This window comes from Anolis sagrei, chromosome 2 (assembly GCF_037176765.1).
Source record: "Anolis sagrei isolate rAnoSag1 chromosome 2, rAnoSag1.mat, whole genome shotgun sequence".
Classification (NCBI taxonomy): domain Eukaryota; kingdom Metazoa; phylum Chordata; class Lepidosauria; order Squamata; family Dactyloidae; genus Anolis; species Anolis sagrei.
Window position 1 is genome coordinate 236,500,317 of NC_090022.1, and position 21,338 is coordinate 236,521,654.

Consider the following 21,338-nt stretch of genomic DNA (forward strand, 5'->3'; position numbering starts at 1 on the left):
AAATTAAATTCTTCTAAACTGTGGCATGAAAAGTTTAGAATTTGCCTGACCTGCACAATTGCTTCTTTCATTCTTGTTTAGATTGAGTTACTGGTAGTTATTTCATAGTTTGTGTACAAATTAAACTACAACGCATAGTTTGTGTTGTAGTTTAAATACAACAACAAACTACAACATACAGCAAAGCTGAGAATTCTGAAGAACCAAACTGTAGGTGACATTTGATTGGCCTTCGTGGGGTTATTTTCCTTCATTATATAGCAATCAGAAAGGAGGGCTTCATTCCTACTTAGGTAGCTATTTAGAACTCAATACTGAGAAAAATGTGAGATACAAATAAACATAATAATCATATTTATTGATGTAGAGGCAAAGGGTCAAATCCTTTGTCAAAAAAGGATGAACACATTCTCAAACAGTGTGAGGTATCAGCATAGCTTCTCAGAAAAGAACCTTCGTTTCTCTGAATAATTTGTTTGGGGAAATGATTCTGGTGTGCTTCTGTGTTTCCTTCATTGAGCCTGATTACTTTGGGTCCAAACTACAGAACTTCTCTTTGCTTCTGATTAATCCTCCATCTAGATTTCAAGTACTTGGTTTCTGTCTCACTTCAATCTGTTATTATTTTTATTAGTGTTTATTTATTTATTTATTCCTAACTGCTTTTCTCCCAGATTGAGACTCAAAACAGTGAACAACATGTAAACAAAACACTGCATAGCATAAAATAAACATAATCATCAGACCAAAACATCTTTATATATAAAACCTCAGTCTGTGTATGTCTGTGCTCACAAAACTCAAAAAGTAGTCAGTCGATTGACTGGATACTTCGACACGATGTTGCATTGCAATATGCGTGTGTTTTTATAGTGAAATGAAATTGAAACACACAATTGCATTCAAATACATGTGTGTACACAACCTATAACTATCAATAAAGTGCAGGGGTAATCTCTGCAAGTGTGTGGTTTGTATTTAGAAAAAACAAGCACTTATACGTCGCATGATCAAGAGGTGGTAAACTGTCAGATCTTAATGTTTATGCAGAAAACTGACAAACCAAAAATGTAGTTAATCCACTAGTTTTACAATAAAAATGATTTCTGTGAAAAAAAAATATTTTTCTTTCCTTTCCTTTTCTTCCACCACCCGGACAGGGTATTGAATTGAATGATGTGATTTCTCGGTGAATCTATGTTCGCAACAATACTTTTATTTACTATCACATTCATTTCATACCAGACTGAGTCACAGCAAAGCGTGGTCAGGTTTAACTAGTATAGAATAAAATTATAAAACCCACAACATGCATAGAACAAAACATAGCTAACAAAAACACAATTTAAACATTCAATAGATTAAAAACCTCAACTAATGACCATTCCTTTAGGCCGTTCTCTGTGTCTTATTTTCTTTTCTCATGCCATGATTACACTGTCACTAGCAACATACATACAAATCTTGTATTCCTCTTCTACACAAAAAAGAGCAACAATTATGTTCATTAGTGATCTGCTGCATCATTAATAAATTTTTGAATAAACAGGGAAATTTCCTCAATAAAATAAAGGCAACCCTAAAATAAATAATCAAATCAGTGGGAAATAAATTAATGGAAATAGTCTCAGATTGTAAAACAGAAATAGACTAAAATACCTGTAAAAGTCAAGAGAACAGTAAAAATGCTACAGAAAAAAAGCTCTTTTGCTGTGGTGTTGCTTGCATGAGGTAAAAATAGAATCAGAAATCATTATGCATTGTCTTCATCAATTCATATACATGTAGTGAAGATTCCCACTCAAGAGTTTAGAACATGAGCAATGAATTTGTTCTTTGCTCTAGTAAAGATTTATGTTTTATTTGGTGCCCTTGTGTGCTTACTCATAGACCATGAAAAGCAAATCGAAAGCTTCCCTACACCTACTTTCAAAGGTTGTACAAGTTTAAAAGCAAAGCCAAGTATATCTAATGGGAATTGTACAAGTGACATTGCCACACAACTAACAGCTTTCCTTCCCTTTGCCTGTGTCAGTAAGAGCTCCTGGGATTTCAAGCCTAACAACATCTGGAAGGCCGCAAAAGTTACACTTCTGATCAAAAGAGTTTGAGAAATACTGCATAGTAAATAGATAACAAAAATTGTCGTTGAGAGGTTTGATTTACCTGACATCTGCCATTTGCACATATATCCTGTTCCTGATGGCCACATGGTGTTCCATCCATCACTTTCTCTGTTACTAGTATAGGCTGATCTTTTCCATTTGGAGAACAAAATAACGCACAAGGTTTTTCTATATGAGTAAGTGAAAAAACATGTCACCTTGATAAAAAAAACCTTTTCAGAGGCATATTTCTCCCACTACCAGTTCAAAATAGATGACTATTATATTCCAGATAGACATTGTGGATACATTCCAAAGGGAATTTTGCAGAGATATACCTCATTAAAATAAGTGAAATCTACACTACAGTGCAAAGTCTCTGTCACTTTAATAGGTACATAAATAAATCTTCTCTTTTAAACAGACTTTCTAATGGAGGTTATATGTAGAATTGTTCCCTATTCCTGATCAGAGTTCAGACCAGTTGAGATATGCAGAAGTAGTTTGCATAATCAGTGAGAAGACAGGAAAGCTTGAAGCAGCAGTGGGCAAAGGGTTGCTATCCAGGCAATATCAGGTTACAGTTTCTAGCATACCTTATCATCTGTGAAGCTGACTAGGGTTGATGGGACTTGCAGGCCCACAACACCTTGAAGAGTCACATTTTAAAAATCCTTCATGAGGAAAAATATGAGAAATACCTTTCACTAAGGATTTCTGTTTCCCCAGCTTGCTAATAAGACATGATTTGTGATGACCATTGGCCACCAAGTGAGCAGGTCTTCTCTGACAAGTACAATGGTGATTGGGGAAAGGAAAGCAACTGTTGTATCCTGTTGTGTGGATACAAATGAGGGAGGATTCTGTCCCTCAGAACTCTGGCATGTGCTAAGGAAGAGTTTGGGGAAGGATCTGTGGGAGGCAGATCTCTGAATACCTCGATAAGGAAAGACAACCAATGTTGACCTTGAATAAATGTCTAATTTACACCCTCCCAAAAGAAGAAAGAAAACAGCCTAACTGAATAAAACTGTCAAGAGATGAACCCCAGCTACGGGTGAGTGATACGGTCAGTCAATTTATCTCTGTAAAGTAACCTCAAGGTGGTGATGGAAAAAAGAAAATGACCAGGAGCATGTGAGACCTTGCTGAGGCAATACGTTCAATGGAAAGGGACATTTTGAATGAAATAAAATTAGTAAAGAGTGAAGTATATAAGGGAGGAGTTTCACGCTGTTAAAAAACAGTGGTTGAGGCAAATGAGAAAGCGGGGCAGCATGAAGATCCTGTAGAAACAGACTTTTGGGGGAAAAGTCTAGCTGAGCAGTCCGATAGACAGAAGAGAAGAAATTTGAGAATCCTTTAAAATCTCAGAGGATATCGGCAACACAGAACTTGAAAGGGCTTTGATAATTTGGTGGAAAGAAAATTACATTAAAATTGAAAGGCAGGACTTGGAGAGGGCTCACATAATTTTCAAGCCCGCAGCAGCAGAGACACCAAGAGACAAAATTGTGGCATTAGCCAGGGAAAGACAAAAATATTTGATCTATAAATCCCTCAGAAAGATAACAGAAAGAAATTCAAAGGGAGATGGATCTTTGTGAAACAAGACTTCTGTACAGAAACTCTGCAAGAAAAATGCAAAATGAAATCATATGCTCAGAGACTATATAAGAAAGGAATCAATTTCAGCTGGGGCTATCCTGCCAGCATAGCGAAGGCCAACTGCAGAGTGAAGAAGAAGATTTGAGCCTGAGTCCAGAACCAGGAACTTTAGCAGAAGGCAAAGGGATTGTAAATACCTGTGGACACTTCTGAGAAAAACCTAAATGTTTAAAAGGGTGAATCTCTGAAGGAAGATGCAGTCAGGCAAAGGGGCTATAATCATATATAATCGCAAGCAATGTATGTAAAGAAACATTAAGGGGGAGGGGGAGAATTCGGAACACAGATCTCACATGGGAGGAGATGGACAGGGAGTGGAAATTGCACTCTCATTGAAAAGGTCTCCAAGTCACAGGGGGACGGGAAGACCACACCTAAATGAAAAAAGCCTAAAATGCCGTTTGAGAAGAGAATGACAAATATATCAGATTCCATATAATTAGAACCAGGCATGTTTAAGACATGTATGTCAATCAAACAGTCATGAAGCTTCAAAAATGTTTTAATTTATATGGCATAGTCCTTATTTTGTGAAAGCAGCAAAGCAATATCAGAATGGAAATGAAGTCTTTTTACTTACTCTTAGAATGAATGTGTGTTTAATCTTGAACTTTGAGTATAAGTATGTTTTCTTTTGGCATTACCAAGTAATACAGACTTTCCCATGAATTTTGCAAATTTTTATTTCAAATGTATACTCTGTAAGTCTCTGTAATTGCAAGTCAAGCTTTAAATACTATTAAAAAACAGTTTGCTGCTCATTGCTAATTCATACTCTTATGATGTATTACTTGTTATTAAGAGAATCACATCACAAATATATTTTTATCCACTGTAGTAGGAGAAGAAAGGTTTTATTTTTTCTTTCTTCCAAAAAAAAAAGCCTTGCAACAGCCTCCTTAAACCTGTTGGGACTCTGCCTGTTGTAAAGAGGCAGTGACTCTCACCACTTCAACGTAATCCTTGAGAAGCTGATCCATCACAGTGACACCATAACAGTTGCTGGAATGTGCATTCTGCTTACCTTCATCTATCACAGCCTGCCATTGCTGTACATGTTTTTGGTAGGATGGCCTCACACTGAAGACCTGACACTGCCAGTCCCTGAATGCAGGTGCTCCAGGAGGACAAGAAGGATTCTCACATATTTTATATTGTATTCTTGAGTCATGGCATTCTCTTCCATCATGAACTGAACTAGAGAAGACAAAAAATGGCAACCCCCTTTGTTGAATTGATACAGCACAACATAGTCTGTACACACTCAGAAGAAGACCTACAAGTCACTCTAAGCATCTTTGCAGAAGCATACAAGAAGCTTGGCCTGCCACTGAACATCAAGAAAACCAAAATGCTCTTCCAGCAGTCACCAGCCAATTCCTCTGCAATGCCAGAAATACAGCTTAATGGTGCAACATTAGAAAATGTTGACAATTTCTGCTACCTTGGAGGTCACCTCTCCACAAAAGTCAACATTGAGACCAAAATACAACACTGCCTGAACTCTGCGAGTGCAGCATTTTTTCAAATAAAGCAGAGAGTGTTTGAGGGCCGGGACATCCGTAGGGAGACCAAGGTGCTTGTTTATAAAGCTATTGTCCTCCCAACCCTGCTTTACACCTGCAAAACATAGACTGTCTACAGACATCACACTCAACTCCTGGAATAATTCCATCAGCATTGCTTCTGAAAAATCCTGCAAATCTCTTGGGAAGACAGGCGGACAAATGTCAGCATGCTGAAAGAAGCAAAAACCACCAGCATTGAAGCAATGCTCCTACGCCATCAACTCTGCTGGACTGGCCACATTGTCCGAATGCCTAATCACTGTCTCCCAAAGCAGTTACTGTAGTCCCAACTCAAGAAAGGGGAAACATAATGTTGGTGGACAAGAAAAGAGATTTAAAGATGGGCTTGAAGCCAACCTTAAAAACTGTGGTATAGACACAGAGAACTGGAAAGACCTGGCCCTGGAGTGTCCTAACTGGAGGTCAGTTGTGTCCAGCAGTGCTGCAGAATTCAAAGAGGCATGAATGGAGGGCAAAAGGGAGAAACATGCCAAGAGGAAGGCACGTCAAGCCAACCCTGGAAACCGATGTCCTCACTGTGGGAGAACATGCAGATCAAGAATAGGGCTTCACAGCTACCTACGAACCCACCACCAAGACACTACACTTGGAGGACCATTATCCTCGGGCTATGAGGGATTCCTTAAGTAAGTAAGTACAGCTTGTCCATACAAAATGGTTAACACTGGTTGTAACAGCAGTGATTGCCTCTAGGTTATCCTGCTTTTAATCTATATAAATAAAAAAGTAATGTTAGTTCGTGCTACCATCAGAACTCAAAAACCACTGGGGGAATTGACACCAAATTTGGACACAAGACACCTAGCAGTCCAATTTATGTCCTCCACTCAAAAAAATTGATTTTGTCATTTGGGAATTGTCGTTGCTGGGGTTTATAGTTTACCTACAATCAAAGAGCATTCTGAACACCACCAATGATGGAATTGGGCCAAACTTAGCACACAGGGCTCCCATGACCAACAGAAAAAAACTGGAAAGATTTGGTGGACATTGACCTTGAGTTTGGGAATTATAGTTCACCCACATCCAGAGAGCACTGTGCACTCAAACAATTATGGATCTGGACCAAACTTGGCACGAATATTCCATATGCCCAAATATGAAGACAGATGGAGTTTAAGGGAAATAGATCTTGACATTTGGGAGTTGTAGTTGCTAGGATTTATAGTTCAGCTACAATCAAAGAGCATTCTGAACTCCACCAATGATGGAATTGAATGAAACATGGCATACAGGACTTCCATCACTAATAGAACACACTGGAAGGGTTTGGTGGGCATTGACCTTGAGTTTGGGAGTTGTAGTTCACCTACATCCAGAGAGCACTGTGGACTCAAACAATTATGGATCTGGACTAAACTTGACACAAAAATTCCATATGCCTAAATATGAACACAGATGGAGTTTGGAGGAAATAGACCTTGACATTTGGGATTTGTAGTTACTGGGATTTATAGTTCACTACAATTAAAGAGCATTCTGAAACCCACAAACGACAGAAATGGAGCAAAGTTCCCACACAGAACCCCCATGACCAACAGAAAATACTTAAGGCCATCCAGTCCAACTCTCTTCACCAGGGCAAGAAAATGTAATCAGAGCCCTCCTGACAAAGAGCCATCCAGTCATAAATATAGAAAGATAGATATGATTCTCTCTCACACACAGATATAGTATCATAGATTTGAAAGAAACCCTTAAAGAAGGACTATATGTTGAATATTCCAGAGTAGGCAAACCAGACACTCTCCACATCAACACTGACAAAGAAACAACAAGAAATACTGTTTACTCACAAGCATAAAGGAATTACATATATTAGAAACCAACACTTTCTCATTACTTTATTTTTCAGATCTCCAGACTGGGCCACAGCAACGCATGGCAGGGGACAGCTAGTCAGTAAATAAAAGTACTATAAAGGAACTATTGTATTAAGAGTAACAGATGGCAACAGTCTCAACAGTCTGCTACAATAACATCATTACCCAAGACACAGAATAATTAAAAAGATTTAAAATGAAGAGTTTCCTATCACCTTTGTTCCTTGTATAATCAAACAAATGTGTAACATAGGTTTAAAGAACTGAGCTATGAGTCTGGTTTGAATTTTATCTCTGCTATTAATTCATTAAGTGGCTTTCCGTGAAACACCCTTTCTCTATCTCAGTCCAGGCATCAGAAGTAATGATACTGACTTACCTTACCTTGTTCTAAGGATTTCAGATAAGGATTACCAAGTGAAGCACTACGTATATTTAAATACCCCATAACATGTTGGAGAACTCCTATTTCCTAAGTTTGTATATTACAAGGCCCAGTGGTTTTAGCAGAGTGGTACCTTAGCCAATACTTGGGAAATAAGGCCCCTTCACTAGGATTAAGTCTTTTTTCATATGTATATATGCATAACTAGCTAGGAATTGCTGCATTAGTAACAACACTAAAGGACAAAAGGTTTAAGTCATTGGTTTTTACCCGGAGCATCTACGTTGTCGGCTGCTGATTCCAGTATTGCAGGTTCTGCTGCAAGTGCTCCATGTACTCCATTCTGCCTCCATGTGTCCAGGGAAAGATGTCTTACTGCTACATTCTCCAGCCTTACACCACTGTCATAAAAAGGCGGGGCGGGGGGAGGGGTTAGGTTAACAGATTTGCAATACATTTGAGCAAATTTCATTGCTCTCTGTATATTCACAACATCTCTCTTCTTCAGAAAGTGAAACAATACAATTTCAGTTCTGTTTCAGGATGTAGTCATATATGCTGAAACCACTTAGATGTAAAACCAACAAAAAGACGTCTTTTTGATGGCTTCTTTTTACAGAAGAAGACACCAAGCAGACTAACCAATCCATGCTGTTCTCACAACTTTTTTTTTTTGTCGTGTCAGGAGTGACTTGAGAAACTGCAAGTCGCTTCTGGTGTGAGAAAACTGGCCGTCTGCAAGGACGTTGCCCAGGGGATGCCCAGATGATTTTGATGTTTTTATCATCCTTGTGGAGGGCTTCTCTCATGTCCTCGCATGAGGAGCTGGAGCTGATAGAAGGAGCTCATCCACCTCTCCCTGGATTCGAACCTGCGACCTGTCGGTCTTCAGTCCTGCCGGCACAGGAGTTTAACCCACTGCGCCACTGGGGGCTCCATGTTCTCACAACTGCCTTTGCACCTTTGGTATGGATTGATGGTACAGATGAGAACAAGCACAGCTTTAAATTATATTGTAAGGACTGGGCTGAACATATATTCCATTCCTTTCTTATACTTGTTATGGCAGCCATTTGAAACATCTGCTATAGAACTGAGGATTACACTATCAACTGTGTTGGCCAAACAACAATGCAGAGATACATTAACTGTGGAGTCTCAGACATCTCAATCATTCTAGTTTTGAAAGGCACAAAAGATAAAACAGACACACTACTTATTTCCTTTGGGATCTATGTGCTGTCTACTGTTTCGTTTCAAGTGAAAGTATATCTGGATTTTCTATGCTGAATCATCACCCTCTCTACTTTATGTTTGCACGCAGACATGGGCAGTTTGGGCAAAAGTAAAAAATATTCCTTGTTGAAATGGTTTTTATGCTACTATTTTTAGAATCGTTTTTTTTTAAAAAAAAAAACTAGGAAAATAATTCAGGGAGAATAATATGGTACTTTGAGAATTCTTAGTAGGCACTTGAGATAATTTGTCAATGTAAGTTTTTAAACATGTTTGTATTAAAAGATATACAAGTGCAAAATCCATCCGACAGAGACATTATAAGAACTCATAACAATTCTGGGTGAGGCTTGGTGATGAGAATGAGGTGAATGGATTATGATCCAAAATTATGGTATTTTTTTAATTGACAGATACATGTAACTAAAAAATACTGATTTTAATAGTTTCAAGATTTTACACAATCCTATTTTTTACACTTAGCTGCTTTAAAAAAACATGTGTCTCAATTTCAACCACTATCTGTGCTTTCCAAGTGAATAAGAACCTAAAGTGCTAGTTTTCATTCTGCTGCATGCTATAAATTACAGTTATAAATGATAGTCATTGATGTGAATTATAAGTACAGGGTTAGTCAAAATGCATAGGCCAATAAGCCATTCAATTGAATGGCTTATTGGCCTATGCATTTTGACTAACCCTGTATATCCAACTGCCATGCAAGCATACTTGGAATTCAACTGTGAATAAAGAACACTGAAAAATAGGTATGAACACAAAAGATAGTTTTTTATAGTCAAAGTATCCTAGTTCTATAGTATCTTAGTTCTCTCTAAGACCCCATCTACACTGACCATTTAATGCATTCTGAAGCCAGGCAACAAAGCCATACAAAAAGTACCAAAACGTTCTTAATGCATATTAGTACTCCGTGGTTTCTGTAATCACCATTCAAGCCTTAAGTAGGTTGCAGGATTTTCTATGTAATCAACTGCACAGTGAAATTGCTTTCTTCAGTACCAGTTTGAAACTGTATCAAATGGTCAGTGTAGATGGAGCCTAAGAAACAATTCTAAGAGGGGAAAAGTAATACACAATTTCTACTTTTTAAAAGAATATATGGTGTTAACAGTATACCTTTCCAGTGTCACAATCAGTTCCATCCATTGGTGGATCCAGCTTAGTTTTACATTCCTTCTCCCCTTCCACTTTACACCATAGACCAGTGCAAATGACATGCTGGAAACAAACAGATGATAATAATGGAAAAGCTAGCATACAAATAGTTTTTTTAAAAAAAAAATGTACTTCAGCTACAGCATAATCCCTTCTTCCAAGCACTCTTCCAATGCTGTAGATCAAAAATCAAAATGGTGAGACATTTCTCTAACTTGTTGACACATATTTAAAAACAATGGTGGTTTCCCACTGCCATGGGAAAAGAGCCTTTGAGTTTTGAATTGGTGTTTGGAACTGCAAATGAAGCAGATGAAATTAATTCCAGGCCGATTAAGAGTGGACTTTTCTCACATCTCCCATGGTCCCACTTATGTTTTACGGGCTCTCCAAAGCTAGACTGGGAATTTTTAGCAGAAAAAGGCTATGTGTTGATCACAGAACTTGAATGGTTCTTTCTTTCTTTGCTATTCTTTCTTTAAAGTAAATGCATGGGCTCTTTGATTTCAAAGAAGACAGGAACTAGTGAATTTAGCCAATTTTATCTGGTCTGTCACCACAACCACATTAACCAGACCTTGCTAATCTCATTCATTTAGTAAGACTCATTCAAATAAGGGTCAACTATGTAAAATAAGCCAATATTTTATGGAAGCCTTATATTTTGTATATGACAAACTAAAGATACTATCTGATAAACTGACATACTTCTTTATGGAATAGTAAGAATTAGAGATTTCTACCTTACTAGGAATGCAACCATCAGGGCCGTAGCCAGAAAAAAAATTTTGGGGGGGGGATTTGAAAATTTTTGGGGAGGGGTTGAAAATTTTGGGGGGGGGGAGAGATGAAACCTGCCTCCTAGCTCATGCTGAAGCAAAGAGCACAGAAGGGGGCAGAGCAGCTTTCAATAGCCTGCAGCTCCGCCCCTGTCAACCACCTCCACCAAGTCTGGCCTCCTTAATGAGAGCATTCAACACCCTCCCCCCAAACTTGGTTGCTTTGCTACATTGGCTATTGCTGCAAGTAATGACAGTGTGAATAAATTGTCAATATTTGCTTGAGATAGTGCTTGCAGTTCTCGAGGGACTCTTAATTTTTTGCGTCTCATAGACTTAGCATGGGGATTTGGTTAACCAGTTAAAATTCATGAGTAAACCAGGTTTTTTTCAACCTGAAAAATTTCAGGGGGGGGGTTGAACCCCTCCCCCCCTCCCCCCCAGCTACAGGCCTGGCAACCATACACACTGCTTCCATGTGCTATAAACCTTATGCAGCAAGACTTATACAAAGAGATAAAGGCCAGTGAATGTTCCAACTCTTCCCAAATGTTCCACTAATAACATTCCTCTTCAATACTGATAATCTTATCCTTCTGTCTGAAAACTGTGATATTTGAGGGGGGGGGGGACTTCTGATATATTTCCTGACAGTGTTACTCTATTATCTGTAGATCTTCTCCCTACAAATCAGAAATATATTCCCTGTGACAGAAATCCATCTTCTCCTTAAAAATAAGAATGAGAATTGGACTGAGATGGTTCAGAGGGAGGAGGAGAGACATTTCAAATCTTCTCCACCCTGGAAATTTGAAACAATCTACTTGCCATGTAACACCTGACCTTTACACATTGAAAAATAAAGATAGGGTGGAAACAATCTAGAATAGCTTTGAGCATCTAATAGAATAAATATTTTACAACCATCGAACCACTATTTCCTTAAATCTTCAATCCTTCGCTGCACTGACTCTGTTATAGAATACAAAAAGGGGGAAACTAAATTTCTTATGTAATAACTTAAAATAAACCGTTATTGTCACCTGCATTTCTTGGCAAAAAGAAGCTGTTGGTCCAAAGAGAATCTGACACTGTTCATCTGCAGTGTATGTCATCCCTGGCACTTTTGAAGGAATAATCACAGAATTGATGCTCTGAGGATTAGTCTGAAGCAAACAGTTACTGGCCTTTGACCTGGAAATATACAGAACTTATCAAGATGGTGAGTAAGTTGGTTATAACACTGATATAAAACATATGCATCCTTTAAGGCCTCCTGAAACACCTTTCTGCCTTCATTTAACCTGAAGAATACAAATTTAAATTAGTGTTACGATTGTAGTGACAAATTATGACAAATAACCTTCCAGGACAGACAAGTTATTTCAAATTAAGTACTTCTGAGAAATGAGTCAGAAAAATAAATATGGGGCTAAACAAAGAACATTTAATGAAAGCGTTATTTTCCTGGTAAATATGAGGTTGGGGAATTGAAACTGAAATAATCAGTGACACAAAATATTGTCTTAGTTATACTAGGGAGATGTTTTACTTTCACCTTCTAAGGGATTTGTTATGGGTAGCCCTATAATTAAGTTGTAATCAACACTTGCTTTTCAAAATATTTATAGATTATTTCCATATTGCCAACAATATGGAAAGCTGAGAAAACAGATTTTACAACAGCTGTTTTTGCCATGACCAACATTGGCCACTAATGTTATTCTGCAAAGTTGCAGATAACACAGAAGTTACAACAAGGTGCTGAAAACCTGGCATATTTAACATTTACAGCCTTCACGGAATATATGTGAATAGATGAAATGGCTGACATTAGGCAATTCCACTTCTTGAATGAATTACCTGAGAAATCTTTCCAGATCTTCCCTGCTGCACCGGGACCATGAAACATCTCCAAGATTCTGTCCTTTGATCCATTCTCCAGACATGATATGGAGACCATCTGCACAAGATGGGTGGTCATTGTCATGATTTATTCCCATGCTAAAAATATGAAAGTATTGAAAATATATCTTATTTAAAGTGCAAAAAAATAGTTTTTAAGTGTTCATTACAGGGAAGTATTTTGTGTTTCCTAGAACAGGATTTCTTCCAAGTAAGAGATATGAAACTGCAGACCTTAACAACGAGGGTTTATGTGATAACAATTTGAAGCTGAAGCTATATTTAATTAGACATGTATTTCTCCATATTTCATCTTCATTCCTGGCAACTCCAGCCTAAGTATTGACTATTTACAAAGCACTGGGTTTTATCCAGGCAGAAATACACTTTTAGTCCCTCTGAGTTTAATGGAATGTACTCCTAGGCAGTCTTCATGAAGAATACCCAACAAATTGAACATAAGCTAGATTTCTTAAATTTCAGGAGTTCAGCAAGGTTCAAGATTGTAAATAATATTTTAGAATTTAACATGTCGACTGTGATTCTGCATTGTAACTACAAAACCTAGCTTTGAGACAATAACCCCCATCACCTTCACCAGTCAGTTCTATGAGAATGAGCAGAGATATGTCCAAATCTTCTAAGATAACTGGACACCCGTTACACAAAACTACAGGGATCTCCATAAAAATGAACTGCAGTGACATGACTAAGATCTACACCATTGTAATTCATTAACAATATGTCAGCCATGATATCCTATTTCCCTGCTGCTCTTGAGTTACTTAGACATCTACAATTTGGCTTCATATTGAATCAGACCATTGTTCCATCTAGCTCATTAGTGTCTACACTGACTTGCAAAAATCATTTAAGTTTCTAGACAGAGGTTATTGCTTCCAACCCCCCTCCCCCCAAATCATGAGTTAATATACTAAACACTGAAAGTGAACAAGGGGCCCCTGCTTTTCGGTTTTCCCACCACATATCAATGGTGTAAACTTAGGGAAACACCAAATATATTTAAATACTAGATTATTCAATGTAGAAAAAATTCACATGAACTTTAGCTTTAGCTGGTAACAGCTTTTAAAATATTGAGGTGATGTTACATGATCTTTGTTTCAGAAAAATTAACTGTAAATATTGGCTAACATAACTACAGAAGAAATTAAACCAAGAATGATTGAAACAGGGATCAAAATTAACAAGTTTATGGCACAATGATATCAATAAAGAAGGAAGCAGAAAGCTAGGGATGGGTGAACAGAGGATACTAATCATGAAAACTGACTGGGATCCATTAATACCTAGTAAAACATCAAAACCTCTCTAAATGATAGATGAAACAATGAGAAGAATTATCGGACCAGGTTCTTCAAGCATCTCTCTGTCCTCCAAAAGGAGAAAAGCTTATCTTGGGGGAAGGACAAGGATGCAACAGGCATTCCTTTGACTACTAGGGCAATTTTCATGTTCAAATGGGGATTCAAACACTGTTCACCATTCGTAGCCCAATGCTCAAACCACTACATCACATTGCTCTCCGTGTACGTATATAATCAATTTTTCATATCTAACCTAATTTTTATAGGCCATAGTCTCTATGCAAAGTACAGTGATACCTTGACATACGAGTTTAATTCATTCTGTGAACAAGCTCATAACTCAATTTGCTTGTATGTCAAAGCAAATTTCCCTATTGAAATGTATTTAAATTCAATTACGCCATTACAGCCCCCCCCCCAAAAAAAAAACCCAACACAATTTCCCCCTTTAAGAACTCAGTCACAGAATGAATTACCATAAAATGAAAAATTTATTATGTGTCTCCCTGCCGCGTTAAAGGCCTTGCCAGCAATGTTGCCTACTGGGGGCTGAGTTGGAGGCTTCCCTGTGGTGCCTGGAGGAGGAGGAGGACTCTTGGGGCTTGAGCAGCTCTTCTCCACTGCTGCCACATCCAAGACCATGAGCAAGACCTGCACTGGGCCCAGGGTGACCCGTGTGCTCAGCACCTGGTGGAGAAGGAGGTGCTGTGCCTTGCTGAAGGCCATGAGCAGTCCTTGCTTAAAATGATGAGTACTCTCATGCTAACGCTACCTCTCACGAGACTTTGGTTGACTCTCTCACAAGAGCATGCGAGTACCTGCCATCTTAAGCAGGGCCAGCTTGTGGCCTTCCGCAAGGCCTTCTCTTCCACCAAGTGCTGGGTGTGCAGCTTGCAACCCGGACCGAGCAATGGTTTGTATCTTAAAATATAAATCTGTTGGGTTGCTCGTAAGTTGAGGCATCACTTTATTGTGCTATTATTCTTGCACAACTACTCAAAGTGAGTCCACAGACCTGAATAAGACTCATTCCCAGTAAACGGTACATAGTGTACAACTGTGTAGAACAATCCAAAATGGAAAGGGGCAAACTGAGAGATCTACCACTTCATCCACAGTTCACCTTGCTCACTTTGGTGAGGGTTGAAGGGACATGTACATTCTTGATACTAGAGATAATTTTTATACCTACTATCAGAAGATTTTTTTTTTACACGAGTGCCAGACCATGGTAGGGGAAGGACCAGAATTAGTCATTCAGTGAATGGTGAAAGTTTAGATCTTGTGGATTCTCACACTTCAGGAATATCCCTTTATGAAGCATCCTGTTTCCATGCTGTCTTTACTAGCAGACTTTCTCTTTACAGACAGCAAGAAAAAACATATAACATATATATCCAAGTATAACTTGATCTCATGTATAAGATGAGGGTAGGTTTGGGGGTCAAAATTATGGATTTTGATATGACCCATGGATAAGTTGAATGTAATTCTGTTAACAGGCCAAAGGACCAATACTGCTCCAGGGGACCAATCATCTCTGGCCTCCATTCCTCTATCTAGGTGTTCAACAATCCAGAAGCAGCATGATGCTGGATAGATTAGAGTAGGATAGTGCTTTTTTAGATTCTCCCAGGAATGTCTAAATTTACATCTTTCACCACTCTCCTCAGAGAAGGGGATGGTTCCTTTTTTTCATGAGTTCAGTTATAGTACTCACATTGGCTCATGGATAAGTCAACCCAGGTTTTTTGGACTGATTTTTGATAAATGACTTATAAGTGAGGGTAATATTTTCCAGCCATCAGCAACATAGAAATTAGGATTCTTCTCTTACCTATCAGAAGAGCAGAGAATTCTCCCATACCCCTGCCCATCTCACTAAATGAATAGCACTCAGACCGCACTGTTCAATGTTAATTATCCACGGTGCTGAACAACTACAGACCTATCTCCAACCTCCCTTTTCTGGGCAAGGTGCTGGAGCGGGTGGTTGCCTCTCAGCTCCAGGGTTTTCTGGATGACATCAATTACCTGAACCAGTCACAGTCTGGCTTTAGACCTGGCCACGGCACCGAGATGGCTTTGGTGACCTTGGTGGATGATCTCCGCAGAGAACTGGACAGGGGAAGTGTGACCCTGTTAGTTCTCCTGGACAGCTTTCGATACGATCGATCATGATATCCTTCTGGAACGACTCTCCGGGATGGGCCTTGAGGGCATGGTTCTATTGTGGCTCCGTTCCTTCCTGGAGGGTCGTTCCCAGTTGGTGAAGCTGGGAGACATCTGCTCAGACCCCTGGCCTTTAACCTGTGGGGTCCCGCAAGGTTCCATTCTGTCTCCCATGCTTTTTAACATCTTCATGAAACCGCTGGGTGAGGTCATCCGGAGTTTTGGAGTTGGTTGCCATCTCTACGCAGATGACACACAACTCTACTACTCTTTTCCACCTAACTCCAAGGAAGCCCCTCGGGTGCTGGACGAGTGTCTGACCGCTGTGGCTGTCTGGATGAGGAAGAACAAGCTGAAGATCAATCCCGACAAGACAGATGTCCTCCTGGTCGATTGTAAACTGGATCGGGGTATAGGGTGGCAACCTGTGCTGGGTTACACTCCCCCTGAAGTCATAGGTCTGCAGTTTGGGTGTCCTCCTGGACTCATCACTGTCGCTTGAAGCTCAGGCGTCGGCGGTGGCCGGGAGGGCCTTCGCACAATTAAGACTCGTGCGTCAACTGCGACCGTACCTCGTGAAGGTGGATCTGGCCAGGGTGGTCCATGCCTTAGTCACTTCCAGATTGGACTACTGTAATGCACTCTATGTGGGGCTGCCCTTGAAAACGGCCCGGAAATTTCAATTGGTCCAACGGGCAACGGCCAGGTTGTTAAATGGTGCTCCTTACAGGGAGAGGTCAACCCTCCTGTTTAAGGAGCTCCACTGGCTGTCATTCATTTTCCAGTCCCCATTCAAGGTGCAGGTGCTTACCTATAAAGCCCTAAACGGTTTGGGACCCACCTACCTGCATGACCGCATCTCTGTGTACAAACCCACACAATCTCTTCATTCATCTGGACAGGCCCTACTTACGATCCCACCTGCATCGCAAGCGCGATTGGTGGGGACAAGGGATAAGGTTTTCTCGGTGGTGGCCCCTCGTCTCTGTAACTCTCTCCCTAAGGACATCAGGCAGGCCCCGTCGCTAGCAATCTTTAGGAGGAGCTTGAAAACGTGGTTGTTCCAGTGTGCCTTCCCAGAATAAGGAAACTCCTAGCATTATGTCCCAACGCACTTTATCAGAGATCCAGGATATCTGTATGCCCATCCCCCACCAAACACCCCACCTGGTCATGCCCAGCACTTTTTAATTTTAATTATTACATTTGGCCCTGCAACTGTTTTTAATTGTATCATTGTGTGTTGTTAATGTTATTGCCTTGTTTTTTTTAGTTATTTTGCGGTTTGTTTTTGCTGCTGTTTTTACTATTGTATTTGGGCTCGGCCTCTTGTAAGCCGCACCGAGTCCTTCGGGAGATGGTAGCAGGGTACAAATAAAGGTTTATTAAAAGTCAAAACTGTGCTTTGGAAAAATAACTATCTCATGATTGTTCTGTGGAGGGTAGAGAATGAAGGAAGACTGAAAGAACGTGGGGTTAAAAAAGCAACAGGATAAGTAACATAGCTGTGGCTGTATAAATTATTTTATGCAGCAGGTATCTCATGGTTACATAAACTTACAGATAATCTAATTTTCTGGAAGCAATGTAGCTACTAAGAGCTTGATTTAATGTAAATCTTTCTTAATCTCTCTCTTTCTCTACTTATACACATAAGACACTGCAACTGCAACTTGCTGGCCTAAATCCAAAATATGTGAACACTGTACTTTCTCTTCTGCACAGCAAACCAGCTTCCATCTGTGAAAGAAATCTTCCTGACAGGCTCTTTGGGTCCATCTTTACTTTAAAAATTCCTCAGCTGACAACCCAATAATCTCCTCTTAGCCAGGAATCTGGCCTGATAGTAAAACAGAACTAGTAATGTCAGGGTAATGCAGGTGGTTTGTTTCTTCGTTTAAACCATTTCATGCTACACTTTATCTGAAAAGCTCCCATAATGGTTTACATAGATTTAAAAATAGTACAATATTTGTCCTCTGCAATCTAAAAGTCATAGTATGAAAGAAATCGGAACCCAATGTGAGAGGATTGAATGTTAGTTCTGATTTACAAACTTACGTAAGCAATTTGGCAGATCATGGAGCAAAATCTAAGAAAAATAGAAGGACGATTGCAATGGTTCCTAACCTGTGGATCCCCAGGTGTTTTGGCCTACAACTCCCAGAAATCCCAGCCAGTTTACCAGCTGTTAGGATTTCTGGGAGTTGAAGGCCAAAACCTCTTGCCTTTAAATCTAGTTCTGAGTTTAGATAGGGAAAGACCTGCTCTTTCTAAAATAGCAGCACTAGGACAGAGAATATCCCAGGATTTCTCTGCCACTGGAAGAAGCTCTAACTACTTTGCCTCCAAGCTAGCTTTGAGGCAAAACCTGCCCTTTCTAGTATAGCGACTCAGGGCTAGCGTAGAGAGTATTCCAGGATTTCACCACCATTGGAAGAAGTTAACTCAGCAGCTGAAGGGAAAAGTAAGAAAGGAACATCCACATAATTTTATAAGTTGACTGTTTGTATTTGTAACCTCAACAAGTTGTGCCAAGCCTGTCAAGGTCTTTGAGAAAATAAAAATCTTGTTTGATGTTCAATCTGGAGATGTCTTACTTGCTAGGACTCCTGAGCTTCAAAGTAAGGCCCCCGCGGTCCACCCGACTAAAGAAAGAAGCACATCATAGTTTCAACCTTAAAGTGCCTAGGAGTGACTGCACAAAGGTATTATATAAATAATGGGATGGATGATATTATTGCTGAGAATGAGTTGAATAGTAGTCACAAACATGGAGGTATTGGTAAAGGGGAACTATAAGGAAGTATTCTCAACTTCCAAATGCTTCTAGCATAAGTTTGAAAGGATGTTGGTAGAAGCAGAAAAACGATTAACTCACTGAAAAGATAACATATGAACCATTCCAGTTGAAAGAGAGTGCAGCAATTAAAGCTCTTCCATTACCAGATATCTCTGTCTGACATATTTACAAAATAGCAAGGGGGAAAGTTGCTGGCAATTAAGCATTTTGGTATTATTAGATTACTTCATAGGAGCTTGGTGCTTAACTTCTTAAATGGGGGAAGCACTCCTTAAAAATGGGTAGACTGGAAATATTTGTAGAAATATCAAAGAGAAGATGAGCAATATAAGAGAGATTTTGCCAATAGGAAACACCATCAAAACAAAGAAGAAAGCTACGGCCTTTTTCTTGCACTGATCTGTTGTTGGAACACAAAATCAATAAAAATTATTTTTTTAAAAAAGCTACGGCCATACATTTCTAGACTGTGATAGGTTTTTCTTTTCCATTCCATTCAGTCCCCTTTGCGTTATCATCTGCTATTCTACAAAAATCATGCAAAATTTTGCTTTTAATTATGCATTTAAATATTTTTGAATGAATATTTTCTAAAACAATTTCTATCAGAAGGTTCACTTTAAATCTATATGCTTTGTGAGCAAACTTAGAAAAGAATAAAATGGGAAAGATTAGAATACTATTGAGAAAATGTGAAATAAGTCAGATTTTGTTCAAATTTGCAAATCCTCCAATACTTGCCAGAGAGAAAGAGCCACTTAACTTAATAAAAATTTGCTTTTGCATAGACATGTATAAGATTGCAGCACATGCCCACACAAAATATTTAAATAGAGAAATAGGCTTGGACAGAGATTCAACTATCACCTGTACAAAGTTGTAATTAAATGTAAAAGAAAAGAAAACAGGAGATGAAATGCAAGAATGATTTGAAACAGCAATTTAGCTGTTAAACAGAGAAGACTGAAACTGGGCCAGAGTTAAAACATCTGTTCAAAAGGTCAACGAAAGTGGAAAATGCTAGTGAATCCCAGTTGTCTTGTATTTCATAGTGTCATTTGTCAGAACCAAATGTGTGAATACTTGAGGCTAACTGGAGAGGACTACATAACTAATTGAAGATTTGTAGAGAAATTGTACATGTAATAACTTCACAACCACTCTCTGTATCATTCCAACTAAGGAAATTGTTTCGGTATTGTATTTTCACTCCACAGTTTACATGTTCCAGGCAAAGTTAAACATGTCTTTAAAACCAGGGCTGAATGTACAGTTGGATCTGGAGTTATTCTTGAAATGGTTAAGTTGCAATATTCACATTTTATTAGTCAGTTATATCCTTCCTGGAATACAGGGATATTTATTCCTTGGTAACATAACAAACTGGCCATGACATGGGGATGTCCTTTAAAACAGTATGGAAAATTCATATTATTCAGAACAGCTGCCTTTACTACTAATCATTAGCAGTAAATGTTTTAGGACTCATACTATTTTAATTTGCACCAAGTGGCTCAGGCTTCCACAATGCTCCCTAGCTTATTTTAAGATGAAGTCCAAAGGATGAGGGTCACTACTCCTAAATCAATCCTTCTGATTATTAGAATTACTTCAGTCGTCCTGGTTGACGATTTCTTATTTGACGCTCAGGCTGAGAATAGCCGGTGCAGGTATCACTGCTCAATCAGACCTGTGTTGGACACACCTCTGAAGTCTGAAAAGCAGACTATTCCTTGTTTTGTTTAACACAGATACATAATAAATTAAAAAGTATAACTCATATTTGTGATATGAGTTATACTTTTATTATGAAATTCAACAAAATGATTGCCCGATTTATTGTGGAATCCTCTATTTTATATTTACTTTGCAATTCTTACATTAGTTATAGTTTTTCAAAAAAGGTTGGAGTACATTTGGCCAGCATAGCCAATGGAGATGAATGCTGGAAGCTGTTCTTTTACAACACAGAATAAATCTGAAGGTTCCCCAAGGGCCATTAGCCATCACTATACAGTACCCCATGAAATGGACCTCTAACATCATTAAAAGAATCTCCAATAACAGAGTGCAATATCTTCTAAGGCAGTCTATTTCATTGTTCAGTAGTACTTACCCCATAAGGCAGTGCCACCTAATGTTTACTTGAAATCTCCTTTTAAAAAAAACTGAGGTCTTTGGTTCAGGTGCTATCCTTTGGAACAGCAATATAAGGTTTACACACAGAGAAGCTGGCATCATGTTGGTAACTTCCAACTAGACTGGACTGTTCAATCAATTGCTAAATGGCAAGTTAACACATAGATAAATTCCATTAATTCCATGAGCCTACTCTAGTAAGATTTATGCCATACATGGAGAAAATTTCA

The 21,338-nt window shown here is 38.9% G+C and overlaps 1 protein-coding gene across 5 annotated transcripts in view; it reads right to left on the minus strand.

Annotated features, from left to right (window-relative positions):
- ADAMTS19 (ADAM metallopeptidase with thrombospondin type 1 motif 19) overlaps window positions 1-21,338 on the minus strand; it is a 115,561-nt gene that overhangs the window by 38,074 nt on the left and 56,149 nt on the right. For all 5 annotated transcript variants that reach the window (XM_060762004.2, XM_060762003.2, XM_060762005.2 and 2 more), the window contains 6 exons: window positions 12,625-12,765; window positions 11,805-11,955; window positions 9,944-10,045; window positions 7,841-7,971; window positions 4,798-4,970; window positions 2,167-2,294 (listed from right to left, as the gene is read on the minus strand). In XM_060762004.2, coding sequence (XP_060617987.2) covers window positions 2,167-2,294; window positions 4,798-4,970; window positions 7,841-7,971; window positions 9,944-10,045; window positions 11,805-11,955; window positions 12,625-12,765 — 826 coding nt within the window. The remainder of the gene's footprint in view (window positions 1-2,166; window positions 2,295-4,797; window positions 4,971-7,840; window positions 7,972-9,943; window positions 10,046-11,804; window positions 11,956-12,624; window positions 12,766-21,338) is intronic.